Source organism: Artibeus jamaicensis, unplaced genomic scaffold (genome assembly GCF_021234435.1).
Source record: "Artibeus jamaicensis isolate MK-2021 breed Jamaican fruit bat unplaced genomic scaffold, CSHL_Jam_final contig_457, whole genome shotgun sequence".
NCBI classification, from domain to species: Eukaryota; Metazoa; Chordata; class Mammalia; order Chiroptera; family Phyllostomidae; genus Artibeus; species Artibeus jamaicensis.
In genome coordinates, this window is record NW_026521840.1 from 328,951 (window position 1) to 354,608 (window position 25,658).

Below are 25,658 nucleotides of genomic sequence, written 5' to 3' on the forward strand. Positions count from 1 at the left end.
TTATGATTGTTAGCTATTAGCAGTTTTGCTTCTGGGTCCCTGTGCTGATGTATACTGAACTTATGGCTGACTGATGCTTCCGAGGTCTCTTTAAAAGATGCTGTCTGGATGCTGCATCTCTGTCTGCAGTGAAACTGTTGATTTCTTAGACACAAGTGCGAATCTTTGCATTTGTTCACGTGACCTTTCATCTTTTTACAATAGATCCTCCACTGTATGCAGGGTCTATTGGACTCTGTAACACTGACAAAGTTTATCCTTGGCAGTGAATGCATCCTGAGCCTGCCGTTCAGAAGCAGGATAGAGTGGTGACAGAAGGGGGTGGGTGCAGTGTGGAAGCTACTGCCATAAATAAGCACCCTGTTCTTTGAGCCCAGTTTCCGTCTCCCATGCCATTCCTCTCTCTGATTTGAGGGCATCAGGAAAATGCACTAAAGCCACATTGTAGGAGGTAAGGCATAGAGCTATGCTGTCCAAGATGGTAGCCACTAGCCACATTTAATTTTAAAATTTTTAATTATTTTATTGTCATTCAATTACAGTTGTCTGTATTTACTCCCCACCATTCCCCCTTACCCCAGCCAAACCCTCCTCCCTCCCTTGCTTTCACCCTCCCCCTTGGTTTTGTCCATGTGTCCTTAATAGTTATTTAATTAAAATTAATAAAATTAAAACTCTTCTTGCCTAGTAGCACCAGCTGCATTTCTCGGTACTCAATGGCCGTATAAAGCCGGTGGCTACTTAATTAGCACAGATGTAGCACCTTGACATCATTGTTGGAAAGTTCTGTTGGACAGCACTGACATGAGAATGCTTATTACCTCATTCCCGACCCAGCCATGAAATTCATCATTGCCACTGTGCCATATAGTCAGTCAGCCTTTGGCATTTGTAGCTGGCTGTCTTTCCCACAGTGGTGACAAAGGAGATGTCCCCATCTGTAACCTGCCCCACTAGCTATAGGAGTATGTGAGAGAAGCAAATGACTGTGGTCCCGCTCAGAGCCCCCGGGTTTCCAGATGTGGTCTGGGCCCAGCCCCCTCATGAGGAGACTGAATGAATCAAGACTGTATTCTTCCAGACATGTCAGCTAATCTCCCTCTGATACGCAGTCTTCATTCTTGTCAGCTTAAGAAAGGTTGGGTGGCAGGGTGGGACACGTCACCCTTCCGTAAGAAAGTCGGTATTGTTCTCCATTTATCACTCTCCATCCATCTGATTGTCCACCTCAGAGGCCACTCTGTCTGCCTGCATTTCAGACGCACCTATCTGCACACCCATCTCACTAAGCCTTTAAGCTGGCAGCAGTTTCTAATTGCCTTCCAATGCAGGCTACTCTGACATGCATCACAGAAGCTGTCACCTCACGCAGCTTCCTGAAGCCTGCTGAAAGGGGTTGCCTGTGACCAGGGTTAGTGCTGGGCCCAGCAGGGTATGCTGAAGGAAGACAGGGGTTGAGATGGAAAGAGAGGCAGCCATTCTCTCAGCACTCTTGATTCCAGGGGGGAGGAGAGTGGACCAGGGACCCAGAGTGCAAGAAGGCCTTGAGGCAGGGGTTCCAGTCAAAAGGTGATGGAGCACAGAAATGGCAAATCCCAGGCAGATGGCCTATCTTACTGGTTGCCACTAAAGCCAGCTAAAGCCCTGGGCTGCTTTGACTTAAGAAACTAACGTAGCTTTCTGCTGTGCTTTGAAAATGGTCTTTCTGGGCTCTTAAAAGCAATATGCAACATGTAATTTACCTAGTTGATACCATCTGTCCCCGAGTATGATTTTTTGAGCCTCCTGCTAGGTTCCATGGAATAGACACTTCGAAGTAGGAGGGACATGAACTGTGTGTGATAAAAAAACATTTGAGAATCTCTCTTTGAATATCTGGTTTTAAAACTAGTGGTCAGAGGGCTGCTCCACTGAGATTTAGGTACAAGAGTGGCTGCTTCTGGTCATTCAACCCCATGAAGTACAACTGTGGAGGTCACTCAGGCTCATGACATCATGGGCTAGCGGAGCTGGAAGACGCCTTGCACACTCACTAACACAACAGCTCACACACCGTCCTAGGTGTGAAAATCACGTGCAGGGTTCTTTTAAAAGCTATGTTCCTAGACCACTATCCACAATCCATCTCCCTGTTCCACCACAGACTTGCTCTTCATCGTTTTCCCTGTCAGGGCCTAAATCTTCCCAGCCATAGAAGGAGGAAGTCGGACTAGAAGACCTTCCTTTAAGGGCCTTTCCTTTTTAGGTTCCCTAAATATTTTCCACTTTTATAATATTTTAAAATATGTTAATTTTAGTGGGGGTTCTCCAATGTCCTATTAGCTCTCGCAAGAAACCGTATCCTGAGAAGACTGATGACTCAGCTCTGGCGATGGGTTGTAGTACATCTTTTCAAGTGAGATTTAGTCACCTCCAAATTTCATGTCTAATGAGTGTTCGTTCCTACCACCCACCGCGGCTAGCAAACTGACTCAGGGAGGCGAGAGCAGAATCTTCCTTCGCTAGGTCTGTCTCTACCCACCTTCCTCACAGCCAACAGAGCATGGGAGGCAGAATTATCAGTGGTGCTGTTACTCACACAAAAGGAGAGTCCAGTGTCACCGCATTTAGATTTATATCTGAAATCAGTCCAGGGCTCCAGAGCCACTGAAACATATGACCCATTTGCTTAAAAATTAACATCGACTTAAAAGGGAACCCAGGACGCTGACCTGGGGTGGCTCCGTTAGTCTGGCATTGTCCCACAAAGTGGAACGCTGCTTGGGTTTCTGGTCAGGACTCATGCCTGGATTTCGGGTTCAGTCCCCAGTAGGGGCACACGTGAGAGGTGGCCAATGGATGCTTTTCACATTGATGTTTCTCTCCCTCTCTTTCTCTCTCTCTTCTCCTCTCTCAAAAAATAAATAAATACAATCTTTTTAAAAAATCAACCCAGAAATGGACCTGGAACTCTGACATAAACAAAACCAACTGGCCAACACCCATGGCCTTACGTAACTAGGTCTAGAAGTCAGATCCAAGGAACCCAGGCAGTGGAGCCAAATAAAAGTAGAAAGCAGGCCTAATGATAATCAGGCAAGAAGCTAGACAAAACTGGACAGAGGCCTTCTTTCTTCTTGGAGTGCTCAATCAGGAGGAAGGCAGAGAGCTGGGCCAACAAATCCAAGGTTAGGGATTTCAGACTGATTAAAGGCAGTCTAGAAATAGGCTGGGGACTCTGGGTTAGGAAGTAAAACATGTGAAAGAGTGGGGGGTGGTTCACTCTAGTCCATCCCCATTGTTGGCGATGACTCCCAGCATATACCTCACTGGTAGGGGGGTAGGGTGTCATTTCAACTCAGAAAGACATAAGCTCCTTAGTCCATTTTGGGTTAATTTTCTTGAAAATGCTGAAAAACTTTGGGGAGAAAAAACTTCTGGGGAAGTGTCAAGTCTATTTTCCCCCAGTATGCTCTGGGTCTAAGGGGAAGGTACAGTGAGAATGAGGAAAGACTGAAGAAAACCAAGGATTTTGCCTTGCAGAAGTAATTGAAGGTCAGTATAGTTGGGCAGGGTGTTACCATGATATTTGAATCTATCAAGCAGAGTAGAATAAACAGTCCAACAATTATCCTATCTGGGTTGATTCACTTGGCTCAACTCAGGACTAAGGACCAGGCTATAAGCTCCCTGAATGCAGGATCTAAGTTGTACAATGATGATGTGTAATGACTGTGTGTGCATACTGATTTACACTATAAGCAACTCTCGGAAGCCTTCCCTTACTTACTTTATATACACAATAGCCTTGTGAGGTGAGCAAGAATATGTCATCTTCCCATTGTGAACACAAGCTAACAGAAGCTCAGAGAAGAGGAAAGAACAGACATGCTCTGTAAGGACCAACTTGTAGAGGAGGCTCTCTCCCTCAGCCCCACCTCCCTTAATCATTTACCTATGGTCTTGGGCGGTATACTTGAGGAGCTCAGCCAGCTGTAAGGGATACTTGCAGATCTTCTGGACTGGAGTCAAAAGGAAACCATCAATAGCAATGTCGATCATTTGCTGCAAGAGGCGACAAGCCTCAAAGAAGTGCTGATAGCGGCTGTCCTTCATCAGCTTGGAGAGCTCCATGCAGGCGTCCAGGTGGTTGTTACAGTATTCAGAGTATATCCAGAATCCATCTTGCTGTGAGCAGAAGAAAAAATGAAGAGCAAGTGAGAGGCTGCTGAGGATTCCAAAAGAAGTTTCGGAGAACTGGAAAAACAGAACGTACAGTTATGTAGGGATATTAGCATGCTAACACTAACAATCCTTCCTAAACTGATTCAGAATTTAATGGTAAAAAATAAAGGAAGTACTTGGAAACAAGAATAACTGACTTTGAAACATCATATAGAAAAATAAATAAGCAAAATGCTAAGGAAATTCTATAAAAGGATAATGAAGACTGGCTTTCACAATAGGGAAAACACACTATGGCAATCAAACTCTGGCACTGACTCATAAGAAGAGATAGGCCAGAGGTTCTATTTCTGGCAATGGCATACTAAATTTTTAAAATAAATCTTACCACTGAGAAAACTAGGAAAGCTGGAGATATATAATAATATCGGTTTAAAGGAATCCCACCATCCAGAGACTCAAATTGTCTCCACAAAATATCCCTTAGGAAATACTCCTTGGAGTATTTAGGGATAAAGAGGCCATGGTGTATGCAAGTTAAACAAATGGCTGAGGGCAACATAAATATGAGTATATATACAGAGAAGGGGAAGAGGAGAGAGTAAGGAGAGCATATTCAAATTACAAAGTAAAAGCACTGAAATGTTATGTTAACAGGTGAATCCAAATAAATAGCATATGGGCATTCTTCGTACTCTTCTTATTTTTCAACTTTTCTGTAAGTTTGAAATTATTTACAAGTTTTAATAATGTCTACCAATTTTTGTACCCTGTTTAATACTCATACAAAGACTACCTGATGTATAAACAAAACCTAAGAAAAATGACAGGCAATACAAATTGATGGACAAAAAAAATCAAGATGGAGTTATTATACATAGACTTAAAAAGTTATTATATTAAAAAATACTAAAAAGGCAAGCCACACAGATGAATAGAAATTAGAAAAACATATATCTGGTTAAAGAAAAACTAGCATCCAATTCTGGCCAGTGTGGTTCACTTCGTTGGTCGTCATCCCACAAAACAAAAAGTTATTGGTTCGATTCCCAGTTTGGGCACATGCCTAGGTTGTGGGTTCAGTCCCTGATCAGGGTACATATGAGAGGCAACTAATTGATGTTTCTTTCTCACACTGATGTTTCTCTCTCTCTCTTTCTCCTTCCCTTTCCCTCTGTCTAAAAACAAGAACTGGTAGCTTGGAACTTAATAATAAAAAAACAAGCATAAGAAAAGGAAAAACATAATTTCTTTAAAAAATTAGTACATGAAAAGGATGATGTACACCATGACAGATTTATCCCAATTCATTTTACCATATTAACAGATTAAAGAAGAAAAATAATATGATTATTTAAAAAGACACATAATAAGTATTTGAGAAAACACATTTATGGTAAAAGCTACCAGCGAACTAGGAATAGAAAGAAACTTCCCCAATGCGATAAAGGGCAACCATGAAAAAACCTAAGCTAATATCAATCTCAATAGTGAAATGCTGAATGCTCACCCTTCACCATTTCTGGTTAACACTGTGGTGGAGGTTCTGGTCAGTACAATAACAAAAGAAAAAAGAAAATACAAGGAATACACATTGAAGAAGAAGAAATAAAACTGTCTTTCTTCAGAAATCACATGATTGTACATATATAAAATCCTAAGGAATCTACAAAAGAAATACTAGAACCAATTAGTGAATTCAGTAATGTGTCAGGATTCAAGGTTCATATTCAAAAATCAATTGCATTTCCATATCATAACAACACGCTATTGAAAACTCAAATAAAAATGCCATTTACAATAGCAATAAAAATTGAATACTTAGAACTCAGTTTTTAAAAATAAGGTCAAGCCCTGGCTGGCGTAGCTCAGTGGACTGAGTGCTCACCTCAAAACCAAAGGGTCACCAGTTCAATTCCCAGTCAGGGCATATGCCTGGTTTGTAGGCCAGGTCCCCAGTAGGGGGCATGAGAAAGGCAACCACACATTGATGTTTTTCTCCCTCTTCTTTCCTCCCCCTCTCTTTAAAAATAAATAAAGAAAATCTTTTAAAAATAAAAAATAGCCCTGGCTGGTGTGGCTCAGTGGATTGAGCACCGTCCTGTGAACCAGAGGGTCACTGGTCCGATTCCCAGTCAGGGCACATGCCTAGGGTGCAGGCCAGGTCCCCATTTGGGGCTGTGCAAGAGGCAACCACACATCCATGTTTCTTTCCCTCTCTTTCTCTCTCCCTTCCCCTCTCTAAAAATAAATAAGTAAAAATCTAAAAAAAAAAAAAAACATAATGACAAGACCCACACAATAAAAACTAGAAATGATGCTAAGAGAAAATATAGAAAACCTAAATGCAGAAATAAACAGAGGTCCATGGAATGAAAACGTCAATTTTCCCAGAATTGATCTGCTGATGTAGTTCAATACTGAGCAAAATACTGACAGGGTTTTCATTTGTTTGTTTTTGCTTCTTGGTACAACTTCACAAACTAATTCTTTTTTGTTGTTGTTGTTTCCAGTTTTATAAGAAGTAACTGGCTTGTGTCACTAGATAAGTTTAAAGTATACAGTATAATGGCTTGATTTACATACACTGTGAAATGATTACAACAGGCTTAGTTAAGATCCATAATCTCATAGAGATACAATAAAAAGAAAACTTTTCATTGTGACTTACAAATTATCTAAAATAGCCAAAACTGTTTTAAAAAGAATGAATTCTATTCATGCATCTAAAGTTTTTCTCATAGGACCAAGTCAAAAGGTCTTCACTACATTCACAACAGTTTGGCAACAGAGGCCCTGACAGGAAAACTTCCCAAAAGGGAACAGATATCGACAAAACCAAACCATTCCTTAAAGCAATGTCTTAGCCATCAAAGGTAGCTATCTACTTTCAAGATTTACTATGAAGCAACATTAGTCAAGACAGTGTGAGAAAAAAGTTTTACAAAAAAACTATGGTGACAGATATTAACTAGACTTACTGTGGTGATCACTTCACAATATATATGAATATGAAATTATTGTGTTGCACACCTGAAACTGTTATATGTCAATTACATCTCAATGACACAACCACCACCACCATCACAACAACGAAAAGACAGTGTGGTATTAGTATAAGAATAGTCACTTAGAGCACTGGAACAGACTAATGTCCCTAAAAATAAACCCAAGCATAGATGATCACTTGATTTTTGACAAAGGTGCCCAGGTAATTCAATGGGGGAAGTAATAGTTTTCCAACAAATAATGCTGGAACAACTGAATATCCATATGAAAACAAACTAACTTTCACCTTTATGGTATGCTATTTATAAAAATTACCTATATAAGAAATAAAGATACATAACTCTTATAAGAAAATCAGATAAATCTTTGTGACTTTGGATTAGGCAAAGATGCCTTAAATAAGACCCCCCCAAGACATGAATCATTATAGGAAAATACTTATAAATTGGATTTCAGCAAAATCAAAAGTTCTTGCTTTTCAAAGACACTCTGAAGTAAATGAAAGACTATGATACAGATTGGAAGAAAACATTTGCAAATCCCATATCTAACTAAAGACTTATAAACAGAATAAATAAAGAACTCATAAAATTAAAGAGTAAGAAAACAAATAATCTTCTTAAACATAGGCCAAAGACATGAACAAACACTTCACCAAAGATTTTATAGAGATGGAAAATAAGTGCATGAAAAAATGCTCAACACCATTACCCATTAAGGGAATGTAAATTACAACCACAATGAAATACCACTAAATACCTATCAGAATGGCTACAATAAAAAAATACTAATAATGCCACGTGCTGGCAACCAAGTAGAGCAACTGGAAGTTTTATATATTAGAAGTGAGAATGCACAATGGCATAGGAACTTTGGAAAATAGTTCATCAGTATCTTATAAAGGTAAACAAACACCATGCAACCTGGTAATTCCATAGATGTAAACAACCTAGTAAACAACTCCCCTAGTAACTGAACCCAACAGGAAAAGAAGAGAGAAGCGGAAGAAAAATCCTACTCGTAACCCTCCAGAAGGGGAGAGAAAAGCGAAGGCAATGTAAAGAAAGAGAATCCTAGTCTAAATCATAGCATCTCCTACCCTGGCAAAGGTGTCAACATCAGAGTCAGAGAGGAATCTATGTCCTACTATGAAACAGAGAGTTGAGCAGGAGTAGACAGCTGAGATGCTCCTCCAATCGTTTCTTAACTTCTCTCAACAGCCCCCGACCCCGAAGGGGAAGATGCTTACGTGCTCCAGGAAGCAGGGTCCTATCTCGCTGAGGTGGGGGTCGTCATTGTTGTACTGCTTCTCCAGGTCTCTCACAAAGCCCATTTGAAACCTGTAGATGTCTTCAATGTTCCCAAAGATGATCTTCAGTTGCTCATCGCTGAACATGTCCCTTCTCTTTCGGCACTGCTTCAGGTAGCCCTGCAGACAAAGAAAAGGCCCAGGTTGAGGATGTTCCTCATTCCTAGAAGGCTTCACCGCTTGCTAGGCACTTGGACCCTTGTATCACTTCCATGAAGTAGGCAGGGAATACTCATTTGCATTTTTCATATAAGGAAATTGAGATTTAGAGACGGAAGCCACTCTATCAGTGAGTAATTAGAAAAACTGAATCTCAAGAAATGTTTTCAGGGTACAAAAACTCCAGAGTATAGAGCTTTACTCACCATTCTCTATGACAAAAGCCCCAAAAAGTCCTGCGGCCCTCTCTCAGAAGCTGGATAAGCACAAACATTGTCACTCATTTTAGTAGTTACTGGTTTAGCTGGATCTATTCATGTGTCTAAAGTTTTTCTCATAGGACCAAGTCAAAAGGTCTTTATTACATTCACAACAGTTTGGCAACAGAGGCCCTGGTAGGAAAACTTCCCAAAAGGAACAGATATTGACAAAACCAAACCATTCCTTAAAGCAATGTCTTAGCCATCTAAGGTAGCTGGCTAGGACAGATGATTTTGATGAGCTCAGCCAACAAGCCCACAAGTGTCCGGATATGGTGTTTTTAGCAGGGTAAGTGTTCAGGTCACATTTATGAATGAACAGGCAATTTATACAGCTGGCCATTGATGAAAGGGAAGAATCAATGAAAGAGATTTTTAGTTTAATAAGAGAACACTAACATAACACAACCAACTTCAGGGCATATTACAAGCCATGCTCCCCCCCCCAAAAAAAAAGCTACAGTTTTCACTGTTAACTTACTGATATAGATTTTTAATGAATGGCCACTGTTTCCATGAGAGATCATCAGCACATGAAAATGTTTTGTTTCTTTTTTTGTGAGAATTAACTATGGTCACTTGCTTTCATCGCCTCTCATGCACCCACTATCGGGCACCTGGCCCACAACCCAGCCACATGCCCTGACTGGGAATCAAACCAGTGACCTTTTGGTTCACAAGGCTGGCACTCAATCCACTCAGCCACACCAGCCAGGGCAAGGGCACTGTAACTTAAATGTTTGTAAAGCACTCTCTGCTTCCAGGAAAGAGTATGTGTGTGTATGTGTCCAATCTGTAATAGGTACTGAGTTTTTACTATATGAAGTCAATATCCCTCATTTCTCTTTCAACAGCTCAGGAGTGGGAAGTGTTTGAGATCTCCCTTAACCTACAGAAAGAATACACATTAACGCATTCATGCCTGAGTAAGACATGCCTCCATGGGTACCAAGGAGGAAACATCAGAAAATGCACAAGTAACCTGGATCACTACCAGAGCTTTCTCTAGTGAGGGCATATCTCGATCACAAAGAATCAGAGAAAGTAAAACCCAGACAGCACTTAGAGAGCAACTCTTCCAATCCCCTCATTTTCATGTGGGGCAATAAGGCCCAGGACAGAAAAGAGTCACCTGAGGTTTCTCTGCCTGTCAATGACTAAGCTGGGACTTGAACTTAGGACTCTCAATTCTGAGGCTGGTATTCTTTCTGATAAACCATATTTCTCCTTACAGCTTTTGGTTTACAGGTGATGCACCCTGGGCTAAAATATTGTCTTCTGGCTCAGACAGACACAACTTTCTCTACCCTCCTTTTGCTCTAGCAAAACCTTCCTTTTGTGACAGCATGGATGGACCTAGAGGGTATTATGGTAAGTGAAATAAGCCAGTCAGAGGAAGACAAATACCATATGGTCTCACTCGCATGTGGAATCCAATGAACAATATAAATGAACAAACAAAACAGAAATAGACTTTTAGACATAGAGAACAGACTGATGGTTGCCAGCGGGGAGGGGGTAGAGGAGATGAGTGAAAGAGGTGAAGGGATTGAGAAGTACAGATTGGCAGTCACAAAATAGTCCTGGGGATGTAAAGCACAGCATGGGGAGTATAGTCAATAATACTGTAATAACTATGTACACTGCCAGGTGGGTACTGGAAATATCAGGGGGACCACTTTGTAAAGTACATGATTGTCTAACCACTATGCTATACACCTGAAACTAATACAAAATAATGTTGAATATAAACTGTAACTTAAATTACTTTTAAAAACTTAAGAACTTCCTTTGACACCTATGCATGCAGAGTAGGACAAAGAAATATTTCCCACTTCAACTCTTAACTTTAGCACCAAGAATAATTAAGAAATACCATGCCAGCAGAATGCCAACAAAAGCTTTGCATGGGTTAGCTAGATTGAGCCAACCCTCTTCCATACACAAATATTCCCATTGCTGTCGCTACCCCACAGCCTGTAGAAAGAAGCCAATATGATTGGGAGTTTGGAACAGAAGATCATTCTAAGACTAAAGGACTCCTACTGGGTCAGTGCCTGAAAATTCTGGGAAAGTAATTTTGCACCTCAGATCTAGAAAATGAGAGTAACAATAACAACCTTTGTCCTGTCTAAAAAAAAAATCTAATGGCATAAAATGTGAATGCACTTAGCAAAAACCCTTATATTTAATTGTGACTTTCGACAATGTTTATTGGGCAACTACCATGTACCCTGTAATCTTGGTCAGCAAAGGTCTCAAGTAAAGGCTTGAAGGAGGTGAGGAATGGAGCCATGGACACATCTGGAGGAGGAGTGCTCCAGGCAGAAGAAAATGCCAGTGCTGAAAGCTGTGGGGGAAGCATGAAAGGCATTTTGAAGAAACAGCAAGAAACCAGTGTGATTGGAATAGTTGGAACATTTAGAAAAGGAGCTGAGGTGAAGTCACAGAGGTACGGAGTGGTTGATCACACAGGGTTATGTAAGTAATGATAAAAACTTCGGCTTTTACTCAGGGAGAAATGGTGAGCCATCAGAGGATTTTTTAAAATATTTTATTTATTTATTTAAGACACGGGGGGAGGGAGGGATGGAGGGAGGTAGAGATGCAGAGAAACATCAATGTGTGGTTGCCTCTCACATGCCCCCTACTGGGGACCTGGCCTGCAACCCAGGCATGTGCTCTGACTGGGAATCAAACATATGGCCCTTTGATTTACAGGCTGGCACTCAATCCACTGAGCCACATCAGCCGGGGCCATTGGTGGGTTTTGAGCAGATGAGTGATATGAGCTGGTTAGGGTCTTGACAGCATCTCTCAGGTAATGAAAAACCTTTGGCATTATCCAATGGCTATCATTTTACAACAGTGCTACTCGAATTTTAATACACACTGCAAGTCAAATGGGAACCTTGCTAAAATGGAGATTCAGACTCAGTGGGTCTGGAGTGCAGCTAAAGATTCTGCATTTCTAACAAGCTCCCAGGTGATTCCAACCAATGGTGGTCTAGAACTAAACACCTAGGGGGTAATTTAAAAGCTATATCAGCCCTAGCTGGTGTGGCTCAGTGGATTGAGCACTGGTCTGAGCCCCAGTGGGTCACCAGTTCGATTCCCAGTCAGAGCATAGGCCTGGGTTGCGGGCCAGGTCCCCAGTAGGGGGCACACAAGAGGCAACCACACATTAATATTTCTCTCCCTCTCTTTCTCCCTCCTTTCCACTCTGTCTAAAAATAAAATAAAGCCTTTAAAATATAAAATAAAAAATACATCAGTCATTTGTGTGAATGTAGGAGGAAGAGAAAAAGATAAGAGACATGAATAGATGGATGAATAAATAAAAGGGGAGGGGAATAAAAGAAAAACTACCTTTTCCCAAATATTTACAATATGTTTACTTAATTTCATCAATTAAGAGGTTGGTGGAATGAAGCCCACTGGACGAATCAAAAAATCAAAGGTCAGAGGAGTTAAGAGGAACCTTCAAGGCCACAAAGTTCATTAGTGACTAAGTTATTAGCATTTGAAACCAACACTCCATGTCCCCAGAGCCCTTGTTCCTTCCACTCCACCTTACCGCCCCATGAAGAGGGGAAGACAACTCTGACCTTCCAAGAAGATAAGAAAATGAGTTGAAGTACAGCTAATTAAACCCCACAGTCCTTGGCCTTGATCTTTCCAGAGGTGCAGTGTCCAATGTGGCTGCCATTAGTCACACGTGGTTATTTGAATTAAAATTTAAAATTCTATTTCTCAGTCATAGCAGCCATACCTCAGTGCTCAATAGCCACAGATAATGGACTAGTAGCTACTGTACTGCAGAGTGAAGATATCTGTCCACAGAACACTTTCATCATTGTGGGAAGCCCCATTGGGCAGCAGTGCTCTCAGCAAATAAGAACTCTGAAAAACGTTATACTACTAACTACAGACTGGGCCCTGGCCCCACTCCACAGAGCTGGGGGACAGAAAGTGGGGCATGACTTTCTCATTTGGAAGGAAGAAGACAAAAATATTCATAGTAGAGTTTTCCCCTGGGTCAAGCAGAATGCTATACTGTGTGTGTGTGTGTGTGTGTGTGTGTGTGTGTGTGTGTGTGTGAGAGAGAGAGAGAGAGAGAGAGAGAGAGAGGGAGAGGGAGAGGGAGAGGTAGAGAGAAGAGAGAGAGGGGTCCTTTATTTCCCATTGGCTTTCCCATACTGTTTAAGTAAAAGATCCTTCGCAAACTCTAACTTGTTTCTGCTTAGCTCAACGAAGTGAGAACAAGGGCTCTCATCCACACTTAGGTCATGGAAACAGGAGGGGAAGAAGTTAGGGGATGTGGAATCACAGCTCCTGGTGAGGGTGGAGAGGCATATTGAAGGAGCTGAGACTTGTGCACCCAGTCTTCAATTCTTATAGATTCCTTCCCCTAAGCTTTTTTCAGCTCAAACCAACACAAGTGTTCTCCAAGTGTGGGAGGTAGCCCAGCAGCATGTTATCACCAGGGATGCATGTTAAATGTAGAGATGCCCAGACTGAGAATTCACAACTTTGAGGTGGGGGTGCACTGGAAGGGGGCTGGGATCTGCATGTTTAAGAAGCTCCCCTAAAGACTCTGGTGCACATTCAGGTGCGTGAATCACTGGCTTGGAGGGGGATGTGTTTTGCTTTAAAGAATGAGATCAGACCCTTGCATGGGCTGGCGATGAGCAGATCAAAAGCCAAGAGGATAGGGGTAGAGATTCAGGGGAGAGAGGAAAGAAAGTGGGGGAGAGGGAAGGGAAGGGAGGGAGAGAGAAAGAGAATACAAAAATGACAGTTAGACTCACAAACAGATAGATAGATAAATGAGAGGGAAACAGATATACAGAGAAACACTGGGAAGCCCCAAGGGAGCAGTTTCTTACAAACAGAATCCAGGAAGCCCATCAAGATGGTCTTTCCAACAACATGGGACTGTCACAGGTAGGGTCCCAGGGAGTGGTTGGTACTTCATGGAAATGCACTCTACTCCACCCTAAGTACCCCCCACACGCACTATCATAGCTGGGCCTACCTCACAAATGTCCTTGAGGTGCTTGATGTAATGGCGCTCAGTGCTCATGATTTCATTGATGACATTGGCCCGCATCTGGTCCCGGTTCTGCAGTGGCCGGCCCAGACAGAGGCAGTCTGAGTTGGGGTCCAGGTGCCCATTCTGCACATCACTGGGCCCTTCCTCTACCCCATCCTCCTGGTTCACCCAGAGCTGTGGAAGAAGGAAGAATGGATTAGTTTCCTTCTTTGAGAAGTTCCCGGCCAAGTATTCAGATAGCCTTCAACCAGAGGCCCCTGTACACTGAATATCAGGCCTGGCTCCAGGGTGGCTTGCTGTCTCTAGGAATGAGTCCAGTTCTCTCCAGACTTCTGGTAACCAAGCTGTAAAGTGGAAGGATAGGGAAGGGTATGACTAAATTATATTCAGAGGCTTCTTAGCTAAGATAATTTTAGAGGAGAGAAGAGTTACAACAAGCAGAACTCATTCATGCTGGGGCATATCTAGGGAGCATAGCTGTATCAAACAAAAATAAGGATTAAGCTATACATATTACATGTTATGACTGGATTATTGTTAAACATAACATCCATGAGCATGGAGATCAAAGTCAGATATTAGGCTGGGCATATGAAAGACAGGGCCTTCGGTGTTGATTTCTGTCAAAGGATGCACAAATAATCATTAAAATTTGACTGTAAAATTCCTCAGATATGCAAAGATCTGTACTTCCTCCAAGTTGGAGTGGAGATGTCAGAATGTCCATGTACCACATAATAGCAATAGCTGTTTATTGAGCACTTACTATATAGCAGCCGCTATGCTAAGAATTTTCAATGAGCTGTATTATTCGCTTCTGTGAGCTAGGTATGATTATTACTACCATTTCACAGAAGGAGACTGAGCCTCAGAAAAGTTCAGGAATTCTTCCTGAGTCACAAAGGTAAGAAGCAGAGGAGCTGGGATAGAAGCCAGGCAGTGTGACTGTGGCCTATGGTCTTAACTACTATGCCAGCACCTTTTGCCTCTGGCCCTAAGAGAGACAGGAAAGAAATAGAGAAGGGATTGGGACAAGGTTATCTGAGAAACATTAGACTCATCAAAATGGGGTACAATTGGTAGAGGTTGAAACTATCCACTCCAAATCTTAAAGGCAAAGGGATGCAGAAAAACACCCATGCTGGGGAGGGGAGGGTAAGATGTCTCTTGATCTGGAATGACTTAACTCAGAGCTATGGCTCATTTCATCCCAGTCCTGGGAGAAGGAAAACCAGGGGGACATGGAGAAAAGGAAGAGTGGTACCTCAAAAAGAGTGGTAAAATCTGCCAGGGGAATTAGCTAAAGAGCGTGCCGGTTGTCTCTACAGCATTATTCTACAATCCATCTTTCCCACCCACACCTGCCATGTTTTTTCCACATTCCTGCTTCAAGAAGATAAGATCAAGCAATTTTGATATATCCCTGTTTCTGCCGCCAGAAAAGCAGGTTGGTGGGTGGTCTTAGGAGACAGAGGCTTTGGGACAAAGCTACGGGGACAGTAGTTACTTCTCAACTCAGTGAATTCTCCTCTCCCTTGGCCTCACAGAAGTTGGGGAGCATGGCTATCACCCAGTGAACCTAGAGATGACACAAGCATATAGTCTACTTACCTGCCACAGGCCTAAGCAAGTAGAGCTCAATCCACTTAAATGCATTTTACATACACAGCCAAATATGCATAAATGTATCTCTACCCAGAAGCTATCATCCTATGCAAATGATCTATTGTAAATTTCTTTCCAGCTTGCAAAGGTCAGCTTTGCGTCTTCAATATGCTAATAGCTGCCCTTTCATACAATCAATAAGCAATGGTGAGGAATGATTAATCAAGGAATGGATCTGTTCAAAAAGGTAATTTTAAGGCACTGAAGCAAACACGTCATGTACCTGATGCTGTCTCTTTGCAACAATAAAAACCCCATCCTCTAATAATCTGTTAGCTTTACCCAGCTTCTCATAAAGCAAGGTAATCCCTGCTATGAAAAGGGTGTAATAGGTAGGCCTTTGCATGATAAGAAGTATTTCTTTTCTTCTCAGGAGTTTAAGACAGTCAAGTCAAAATAAAATGTTGGCTTTCAGATGGCTGAAATGAGATGACTCTTTGAAACAGTTCCAGTGGGAAGGAGTGTAGAATACTGATGTAGACGGGTAGGGTGGAAAGTCAGGTCACAACAGAACCAAATTTAGATTCAAATCATATTTCAAGTAACAATGAAAGGGCAGGAAGACAACTAACTACGACTAGGTGGATGGATACAGGTACCTTACACAGAATGTGTGGGAGGAATCCCTTCTGGTGAGAACTGAAGGCATGGATGGAAGTACCCTTCACAAGGAGCTTCTGAGAAGACAACACCTTTATCTATTATACTACAACAAGCCCATAAACCCACTACTTGAATTAATATGCTACCTAAATCCAGAAGAACAACTGGTAGATTTATTCATTCGTTAGAGCTATGTGAGATGCTTAGTATGTACCAAATACTGGAGACACAGCAGCAACACAACAGACAAAAATCTCTACCCACTGTGGAGCTAACATTTGAGGGGAGATGTTTCTAGCCTGGAAAAAGGTTATTATGTAAGACCCAATTATTGTGCCCCCAGGCCCAGGGTCCCACAAAAGACCTCCTGGGCCTGAGACCCCAGGACTTTCTGCTCTAAACTCTCAGCCCCGTGCACTTGAGTGTTTCCCTGTTGTGTGCAGATGAAGGCCCTTGTCTGCTTATATGTCAACGTGCACTGACACAGGTCAGCTCATCTTCCCTGGGTGTAATATCAGCCCAGAGTACCACATCAGCCCCACCAGCAAACGGTACAAGGGAAGGTATACCTGTACACCTGCTCACAAGTGTTTTACACTGACATTGCAATTGGCACACATGGGCTCCTGGATGACAAGAAAGAAGAGAGACAAGGCCCAGAACCTGGCAAGTAGGAAGGCTTTCCTGGAAGCTCTCTCTGAGTACTTATTTTCTTGAGTCATCATTGAGCTCTAAGCAAGGCTGGGTTAATGGAATTCAATGTAACAACTGCCTATTTTGGACCTGTTTTGTGTCTAATCACTAACTATGGGAATCATGAGAGTGAGCAACAGAACTGACTACACTCGTTCCTCCCACAGTTTCAGGGAGTACTTCCCGAATCAGAGAAGGTCTCTGGTCCTGTCTCTTTCTTTTCCATTCCTATAGTCATGGTCTCCATTCCCTAAGTGACTTCCTTGGGTGACTCCCAGCTCTAATACCTCCCCCGCACCAATTTCCTTGACTAGCACTTTGACTGGCTACTCTCCACAGCTGCCCATTGTTAAATCCAAAACTCTTATCCTGGAATTCAAACATTACCGTAATCTGGCTTCAATCTGCATTCCCTTTCTTATCTTCTGCTATGCCCTGCAGGAATACTGGACTCTTTCCAAAAGTGTCTACTATCTGTCCTCAAATACTACAATTGCTCAAACATGGAAATAGCCCAGAGGCTTTCAACAACTTTAACAATTATGAACAAATACCTCAACTTCCTGATAAGAAACCGTGGCCAATAAAGGAGAAGTGATTGACAGAGTTAGCAACACACCCACATCCCAATTCTGACAGGCCTTTTTATTCTGTATCTTCCATTTTTTCTTTGTTTTTAAAATTACAGCTGGTTACACTGGCTTTGTAAAAAGTTCAAATATAAAAAGGAGAACTCGAAGTATTAAAATCAGGAATAAAAGAGGAAATATTACTACCAACCATAATTTATTAAGAAATAAAAAGGGATTAAGGGGAACACTATGAACAAGTATATGCCAATAAATTAGATAACCTGATGAAATGGAAAAAATCCTAGTAAGACAGAAAATGACTCAGAAAGAAAACCTGAATAGACCTATGACAAGTACAGAGATTGAATTAATAATCAAAAAATTCCCACCTGGGCAGAGAGAAAAAACATGACAGATGGCATCAGTAATGGATTCTATCAAACATTTAAAGAATAATTAACATCAATCTTTCACAAACTCTTCCAAAAAACACAAATGCAGAAATTTTCAATAAAATACTTGCAAACCAGATCTGGTAACATATAAAAAAATCCACCTTACCAGATGGGATTAATCCCAGGAATGCAAGGTTGGCTCAATATGTGAAAATCAGTCAGTGTAATAAACCATATTAATGAAATACAGGTTTAAAAAATGTATGAGTATCTCAATAGACACAGAAAAAGCATTTGACAAAAATCAAATACCCTTTCATGATTAAAAAAAAAAAAACACTCAAGAGGCCCTGGCTGGTGTCCTCAGTGGATTAAGCACCAGACTGCAAAGCAGGGGGTCACTGGTTTGATTCCCAGTCAGGGCACATGCCTGGATTGTGGGCCAGGTCCCCAGTTAGGGGGCATATGAGAGGCAACCACACACTGATGTTTCTCTCCCTCCCTTTCTCCCTCCCTTCCCCTCTCTAAAAATAAATCAATAAATTTTTTTAAAAGTCAATTGTATTTCTAGACATTACTAATAAAGAATCTGAAAATAAAATTACGAAAACAATCCCATTGCAGTTTTGATTTGCATTTCCCCCTTAGCTAGTGAAGTTGAGCATCTTTTCATCTATCTGCTGGTCATTTGCATGTCTCCTTGGAAGAAGTGTGTGTTCAGGTCCTCTGCCCATGTTTTAACTGGATTGTTTCTTTGTTTGGTGTTGAGTTTTAGGACTTCTTTATATATTGTGGATATTAACCCCTTGGTGGAGCTGATGTTTGCAAATATCTTCTCCCATTACTCTCATTAACTTTTTGGTTGGTTGATGGTTCCCTTTGCTGTGCAGAGGCTTTTTAGTTTGCTATAACCCAAATAAATTTAATTAATGTTTTAAAAAAACAAAACAATCCCATTAACTAGCATCAGGATGAACAATCTCCTTAGAAATACATTTAACAAAAGATGTACAAGACTTGTACATTGAATACTGAAAAACATTTTTGAAAGGAATTGAAGAGGGCTTAACTAAATCAAAAGATAGCTCATGTTCACGGATGGAAAAATTTCATATTGTTAAGATGGTAATACTCCACAAATTGATTCAGGTTCCACACAATACCTATCAAAATGCTAAGCTTGCTTCTTTGCTGAAATTAACAAGCTGATTCTAAATTTCATATGAAATCAAGAGAGTTAGAAAAACCAAAGTGATTTGGAAAAAGAAGAACAAAGTTGGGAACTCGCATTTCTTGATTTTAAAACTTACTGCAAACCTTTAGCAACCAAGAGCACTTGGTACTGGGCACAAGAATGGATATAAAGATCAATGAAATAGATGACAGTCCAGAAATATTCTTTACATTTATGCTGAGTTGATATTTTTCAAAAGTATCAAGACAATTCAAGGGGGAAAGTATAGTCTTTTCAACAAATGGTGCTAGGAGAACTGTACATCCACATGCAAAAAAAAATGAACTTGAACCCATACCTCATACCATATATGAAAATTAACTCAAAATGGGTCAATGACTTAAACATAAGAGGGAAAATTATAAAGCTCTTTGAAGAAAGCACAAAAGCAAATTTTTGTGACCTCGGATAAGGAACTGTCTCTTACATATGACATCTAACGCACAAGCAACCAAAAGAAAAAAAAAATAAACTAGACTTCATTCAAAAAATGACACCATTGGGAAAGGAAACAACCTACAAAATAGGAGAAAATATTTGTATATCTATTTCTGATAAGGATCTAGTATCCAGAATATATAAGTCAATGATAGAAAAGGCATTTAAAAACTGACTTTGAAGTTGGAGAAAGCATCTGAATAGACCTTTATGTAAAGAATATATATAAAGGACCAATAAGCACATGAAAACATTCTCCACACCATTAGCCACCAGGGGAATACAAATCAAAATCACAATGAGATACCACTTCACACACATCAGGATAGCTACAATAAAAAATAAATAATAATAACATGCATTGGTGATACTGTGGAGAAATTGGGACCCCTCATGCACCACAGGTACAAAGTCAAATGGTAAAGCCACTGTGGAAAACATTCTGGCAGTCCCCCAAAACATCAAATATATAGTTACCATATAACCCAGCAATTCTCCTCCTAGGTATACACTCAAGAGAACTGAAGACATATGTTCACACAACAACTTGCATACAATTGTTCATAAGACACCAAAAGTGAAAATAATCTAAATATTCAATAAATGAAGAAATCAAAACGCAATATATGTAATATACACAATTGAATACAACTTAGCAATACAAATGAATGAAATACCAATGAATCTCAACATCAGTACACTAAGTAAAGGAAGCCAGAACAACAAAAGGCCATACATTGTACACAATTGATATGAAATGTCCAAAGTAGACAAATCCTTAAAGGTAAAGAGCAGAATAGTGGCTGCCAGGGGCAAGGAGGGAACTGGGAGCCACTGCTGATGACTGCAGTATTATTCTGAGAGAGTCATAGAAATATTCTGGAATTAGACAGTGGTGGCTACAGTTCGGGCATTTATACCTTAAGCACCTTTGCTGTAGACATCCTTGCCAGCATTTCTTGCTGCAACTAATTTGGCTGTATACCTAATTGGCAGTAAGGCGACTTTGCCATAAAAAGATAAAATGATGACAAATAAAAGAGGGACGTGAAAAAGGACACAATGAAATCTTAAAAATGAGTAATAAAATTTTAAAAACTTCATGTAAAATATGTGTGTATTCATGGCAATACTGTGCACATAACTGATTTTAGTTTGTAGATTGTACCTATGCTCTTGTGTATGTTCTATGGGAAATGTGGGTTAAACTGTTCCCTGAAAAATGGCCCACAGCCTCTCTCCTCCCAATGTGGTGTGTTTCAAAATAAGAAAACAATTCTTGGGGCAAATCACTGTCATCTGGAAGAAATGGTAACTATTTCAAGACCAGCATTGCCATGTGTGCTCCTCACTGTATAGGCTTTGGTGAGGGCTAGCTAAAACTTATATATTATATAAAAATGACAGTAACTGCGAGAACTTCATCAGTGAAGAATGAAACCAAGCTGACAACCCATTTAAATGTATTAAATCTGCCAAAGGTGCTTGATTCAATGGAGAAATGAAACCAAATACACAAATATGCCAAGCTATCAACCAGTTATTTCACATTTTTACAGCTAAATTTCCTTCTGGCCAATTAATTATGCAGTGAAAATGTTTGTTACAACAATGCTTGTGGAAGAAATGTCTATGGCAAAGATGTGTATGGTAAATGACCCTAGAACCGATGGCTGCACAATGAATATACTAAAAGGCACTATATTGTACACTTTCAAATGGTGGATTTTTCTGCATGTACATTATATTGCTATAAAAAATAAATAAGCCAAAAGAGAGAAAGATTTGATGGTGGGAGGTAGGGGTGGGGGGGAGTGGTGGTGGGAAAATGGAGACAATTGTATTGGAACAACAATTAAAAAAGAAGAAAAGTTACAACAGCCTACACGATAAGGTGAAATTACCCTTTGACTACTCCCCATCCTAGTTATTTTCCACTTTTCCAGGGAAAACCCTGGTTATGGATTTTGTGTGTAACCCTTGCTGACCTTTTTCCGTGTATTTATATGTTTATGTGCACACTCCAGGGGACTCTTCATTGTTCCATATGTTAAGCTGATTGTTATTCATCCCTTGATACACACTCTTCAGCATCTTTAGTAGTCCCTATACCCAAATGGATTAGCAATTAGTTCTTTTTTTTAAGATTTTATTTATTTATTTTTAGAGAGGAGAGAAAGGAAGAGAAATATCAATGTGTAGTTGCCTCTCATGTGCCCCCTACTGGGGAGTTGGCCCGCAATCCAGGCATGTGCCCTGAGTGGGAATTGAACCGGTGACCCTTGGGTTTGCAGCCTGCGCTCAATCCACTGAGCTACACCAGGCAGGGCAACAGCCAGGGTGCAGCAGAAGTAATGCCTGCTTGAGTGTGGTTGGTAGGGTAATCGTATGGATGTAATAATTTATAGTTTTAATTTCAACAGTTCACCTATGATGTCATATAGTGTGCTTGAGTGTGATATGGTTATGTTACAGAATTCCATGCTTATGATTTTATTTTGTAATAAAAAGGGGGCATTATTTGTGCTGGACCCTATATATTAGTCAGCTCTCTCAGGTCCCTGCATGATGCTGTAGCACCTGTGAATAGTTCAATAAAGGCTCTTGCAGTGTAATAGAAAGCCAGCCTACCCCTGGTTCTAGCAGTGTGATGTTTCTGAGAAGAGAATATTAAGCAATATTGTCTAAATGTCACCTCAATATTTTCAAAGGCCACATCCAGACAGCCAGAGAGAAATGAAAAGTGAGCTATCCTCTGAGAAAGTGAAGGGTTACTGCCAGTCACATTAAATAACAAAACATCAGACATATCAAATCAACATGATAAAGGAAATGGAAAGTCAGCCAGTCCACACCACCCCCTGCCCCCTAATCAATATATAAACTCCCCTGACAGCATCCGCTGCCAGCAATTGCCCAGCCCATCTGCTTGAACACAGTCAGTGATGAGGAGATCCCTATCTCCCAAGGCAGCACTTTCCTTTTTCAGATAACTCTAATAATAAGCAGAGCCCTGGAATCTATGTCTGTTTTATGAAGACAACAGCCACAACACTCAGCCAATACTGCAAATGGGCAAAACCCAGACAATGGAGTGGGGATGGAGGAGATGAACTCTCCTGTGACATGGGTCACTGAAATGCCCTTGTCTGACACTACAGGGAAGCAATGGCAAAGGAGAGATGCACAGGTAGGTGTGGGAGCTAAAAGAAACCTGGTTTGAGCAGGCACAGCTCCCAGTTCTTGCAGACACCCTCCCCCCAACACACACACACCTTTGTTGTGGAGCTTCAGTCCCAGCTTCCAAAAGAATGATGTATGCTGAGAAGTCCCTGAGTATGCATGCAAGGAGGCATTTAGCATTCCTACCTGGCACCAAGCCAATCAGCATGGCATGGACAGTCAGGCACAGATAGCAGTCATTCTTTTGCCCCTCGAGGGAAAGCAATTTAATAACTGTCACTAATTACATGAAAGATCATTATAAAAAGGTTGATAACAAGTAGTTTTTCTCTTCCAGTGTAGGCACAATGAACAATAATGAGTTTCAACCTGAGCAATGAGGATTTTGGTTGCACATCAGACCAAAAAAAAAAAAAAAAAAAGGAAGAAGAAGAAGAAAAAGAAGAAAGATAAAAACTATACAGATACCCTATTCAGCCTTCATGGCTGTCAATCAACATGTTAGAACTGGCCTGGCCCACCGAGTTCCACTTGTCCCCAATGCAGACACCTGACATCATTGGGTCACCTTTTCCAGTCATCCCAACACATCCTACTTATTCTATCATTCTAAAGTGTGCCCTCCACTCTCTGTCCAAGAGCACCTTTCCTACTCTTTTCTATTATTCTTCCATTGTCCCTGGTTTCCCTGAAAACTGAGTTCAAGAACAGTGCCTTCCCACATACTTCCGTAGGCTTCAAAACAGCCCTGCAAAAAAGCAAGCTTTGCTGTTTTCCACATTCTAAATGAAAACTACAATGCCAGAAAGGGGGGTGTGCCTCGCAGTGAACAGGTGGCAATCATGACTGAAGCAAGGTCTCAAGACTCTTAGGCCAAAATTAGGAGAGACAATCTATGACAGTGTTGAAGGGTACAGACTTGGGAACCTGGGTTCAAATCCTGGATCTATAACTGTCTTGCCGAGTAATGTAGATTACTTGACCTCTCTGATCCTTCACTTCCTCATGTACAAAATACAGAGAATAATATAAATCTAACTCTCGGGTCTATTGTGAAGATTAAACAAGGTAAAACCCTTGAAACAGTCTCTGGCAGAGTCAAGTAAGTATTAGCTATTATGATTATCCTCTAAGTTGGCACTATCTGTCCCTAGAACTATGAAGCAACATGGCATCTGAGGAAAACTGTTCTCTCTAGCTAGGAAAGGGATTTTGGAGGCACTATTGTAATTGCCCTCATAATTTCCACAAATCTCTCATATTCCAAATGCCACTTCCTTGATAGCCAAAGACTAAACAGCCCCCATCAAAGGAAGACTTACTCTGTGCCAGAGATATTAATGTTCTTTGGCTATGACAAGGCTTCCAAAAGTATGACATTAAGCCAGAATGGAGGTAGACTGGAGTGCTGGGGAACCTTCCATAGATGACACAGTTTCCTTCACAGTCAAGAAAACTAGATAGCTTTGGAAAGTTGACAAATGCCCGAGGAGTATGTTAGCTCAAGTGCATTTCTGTAAATTAGCAAATACAATAAAGGAAAAAAGAATTTTACAGAGATATTGTTTATAATCATAAAATCATATATAATTCCTAAAAGTGAATTGAAGATTATATATATATATAAACTTCTTTTTTAAATTTTAATCAATAAATAAGTTTCCTTTCTCTTTTTTTTAAAGATTTTATTTCTTATCTTTAGAGGGTAAGGGAAGGAGAGAGGGAGAGAAATATCAATGTATGGTTGCCTCTCTGCATCCCCTGCTGGGAACTGGCCTGCAACCCAGGTATGTGTCCTGACTGGGAATCGAACTGCAATCCTTTGGTTTGCAGGCCTGCACTCAATCCACTGAGCTACACCAGCCAGGGCTATATATAACTTCTTTCCAAAGAAAAGAATTAAGCATTTTGAAAGGTATTATGATTGAAATAAACAAAAAGTAAAACCACATTTTTTGGATAGTCTGAATCTGGTAAAAATGTCAGTTCTCCTTAACTTGATATAGTGACTAAACTTATCCAAACCAAATTTCAATAAGACATTTTGGAAAACTTCAGAGGCTCATTATAAAATGCATGCAAAGAAATAAAAGAACAAAAAAGCCAAGATATGCCTAAGAAATCAAAGTGGGGTGACTTAAAAAAGATATAATAAAATTATAGTAATCAAGATAAGTCAATGGAACAAACTAGAAAGTACCAGACATTCAAACATATATAACAACATGATTCACAAAAGATCTAGCATTGCAAATTACTGAGAAAATAAAGGTGTGTTCAATAAATGGAAGAAAATAAAATCTGATCACTTCTTCACAAAATATATAATAAGTTCCCAGGGGATTAAATGCTTATTAAAAGCAAAGTTGTAATAAATTTCAAAAGAACAATTCAAAATAATGACTTTATGGCCTCAGAGTACAGAAGACTTCTTAAACAAGAAAGAAGAAAATCACAAACAAGAAAGAAATCAATAAATTTGACCACTTTAAGTAAGAAGTTTTCTCCAAAAAATATATCATAAATAAAGTGAAAAGACAAGCTATATATTAGGAGATGTTTGCACAAATGATAAGTCTCCAAAATGTGTAAAGAAGGTCTCTGTAAACAATGCAAGAAAAATCAACAACTCATTAGAAAAAAATAGGAAAACTCTGACACACGTTTCACTGATAAGGACTTATAAATGGCTTACAAACATATAAAAATATGCCCACTATTGTTTACAAACATAAAAATATATAAATACCATAATGAGATATTTATAGCCACCACATGACATATGTTAAAAATTTGACAATAAAAGTATTCAAGATGAGGAAGACAAAAGAAATCAAACACTTCTGGCGGAAAGCTTATATAAAGAAATAATGGCTGAAAACTTCCCAAATATTGGGAAAGACATGGACATTCAGACA

The 25,658-nt window shown here is 40.4% G+C and overlaps 1 protein-coding gene across 9 annotated transcripts in view; it reads right to left on the reverse strand.

Annotated features, from left to right (window-relative positions):
- ARHGEF9 (Cdc42 guanine nucleotide exchange factor 9) overlaps positions 1 to 25,658 on the reverse strand; it is a 131,223-nt gene that overhangs the window by 35,116 nt on the left and 70,449 nt on the right. For all 9 annotated transcript variants that reach the window (XM_037135174.2, XM_037135177.2, XM_037135175.2 and 6 more), the window contains 3 exons: positions 13,940 to 14,131; positions 8,423 to 8,602; positions 3,935 to 4,167 (listed from right to left, as the gene is read on the reverse strand). In XM_037135174.2, coding sequence (XP_036991069.1) covers positions 3,935 to 4,167; positions 8,423 to 8,602; positions 13,940 to 14,131 — 605 coding nt within the window. The remainder of the gene's footprint in view (positions 1 to 3,934; positions 4,168 to 8,422; positions 8,603 to 13,939; positions 14,132 to 25,658) is intronic.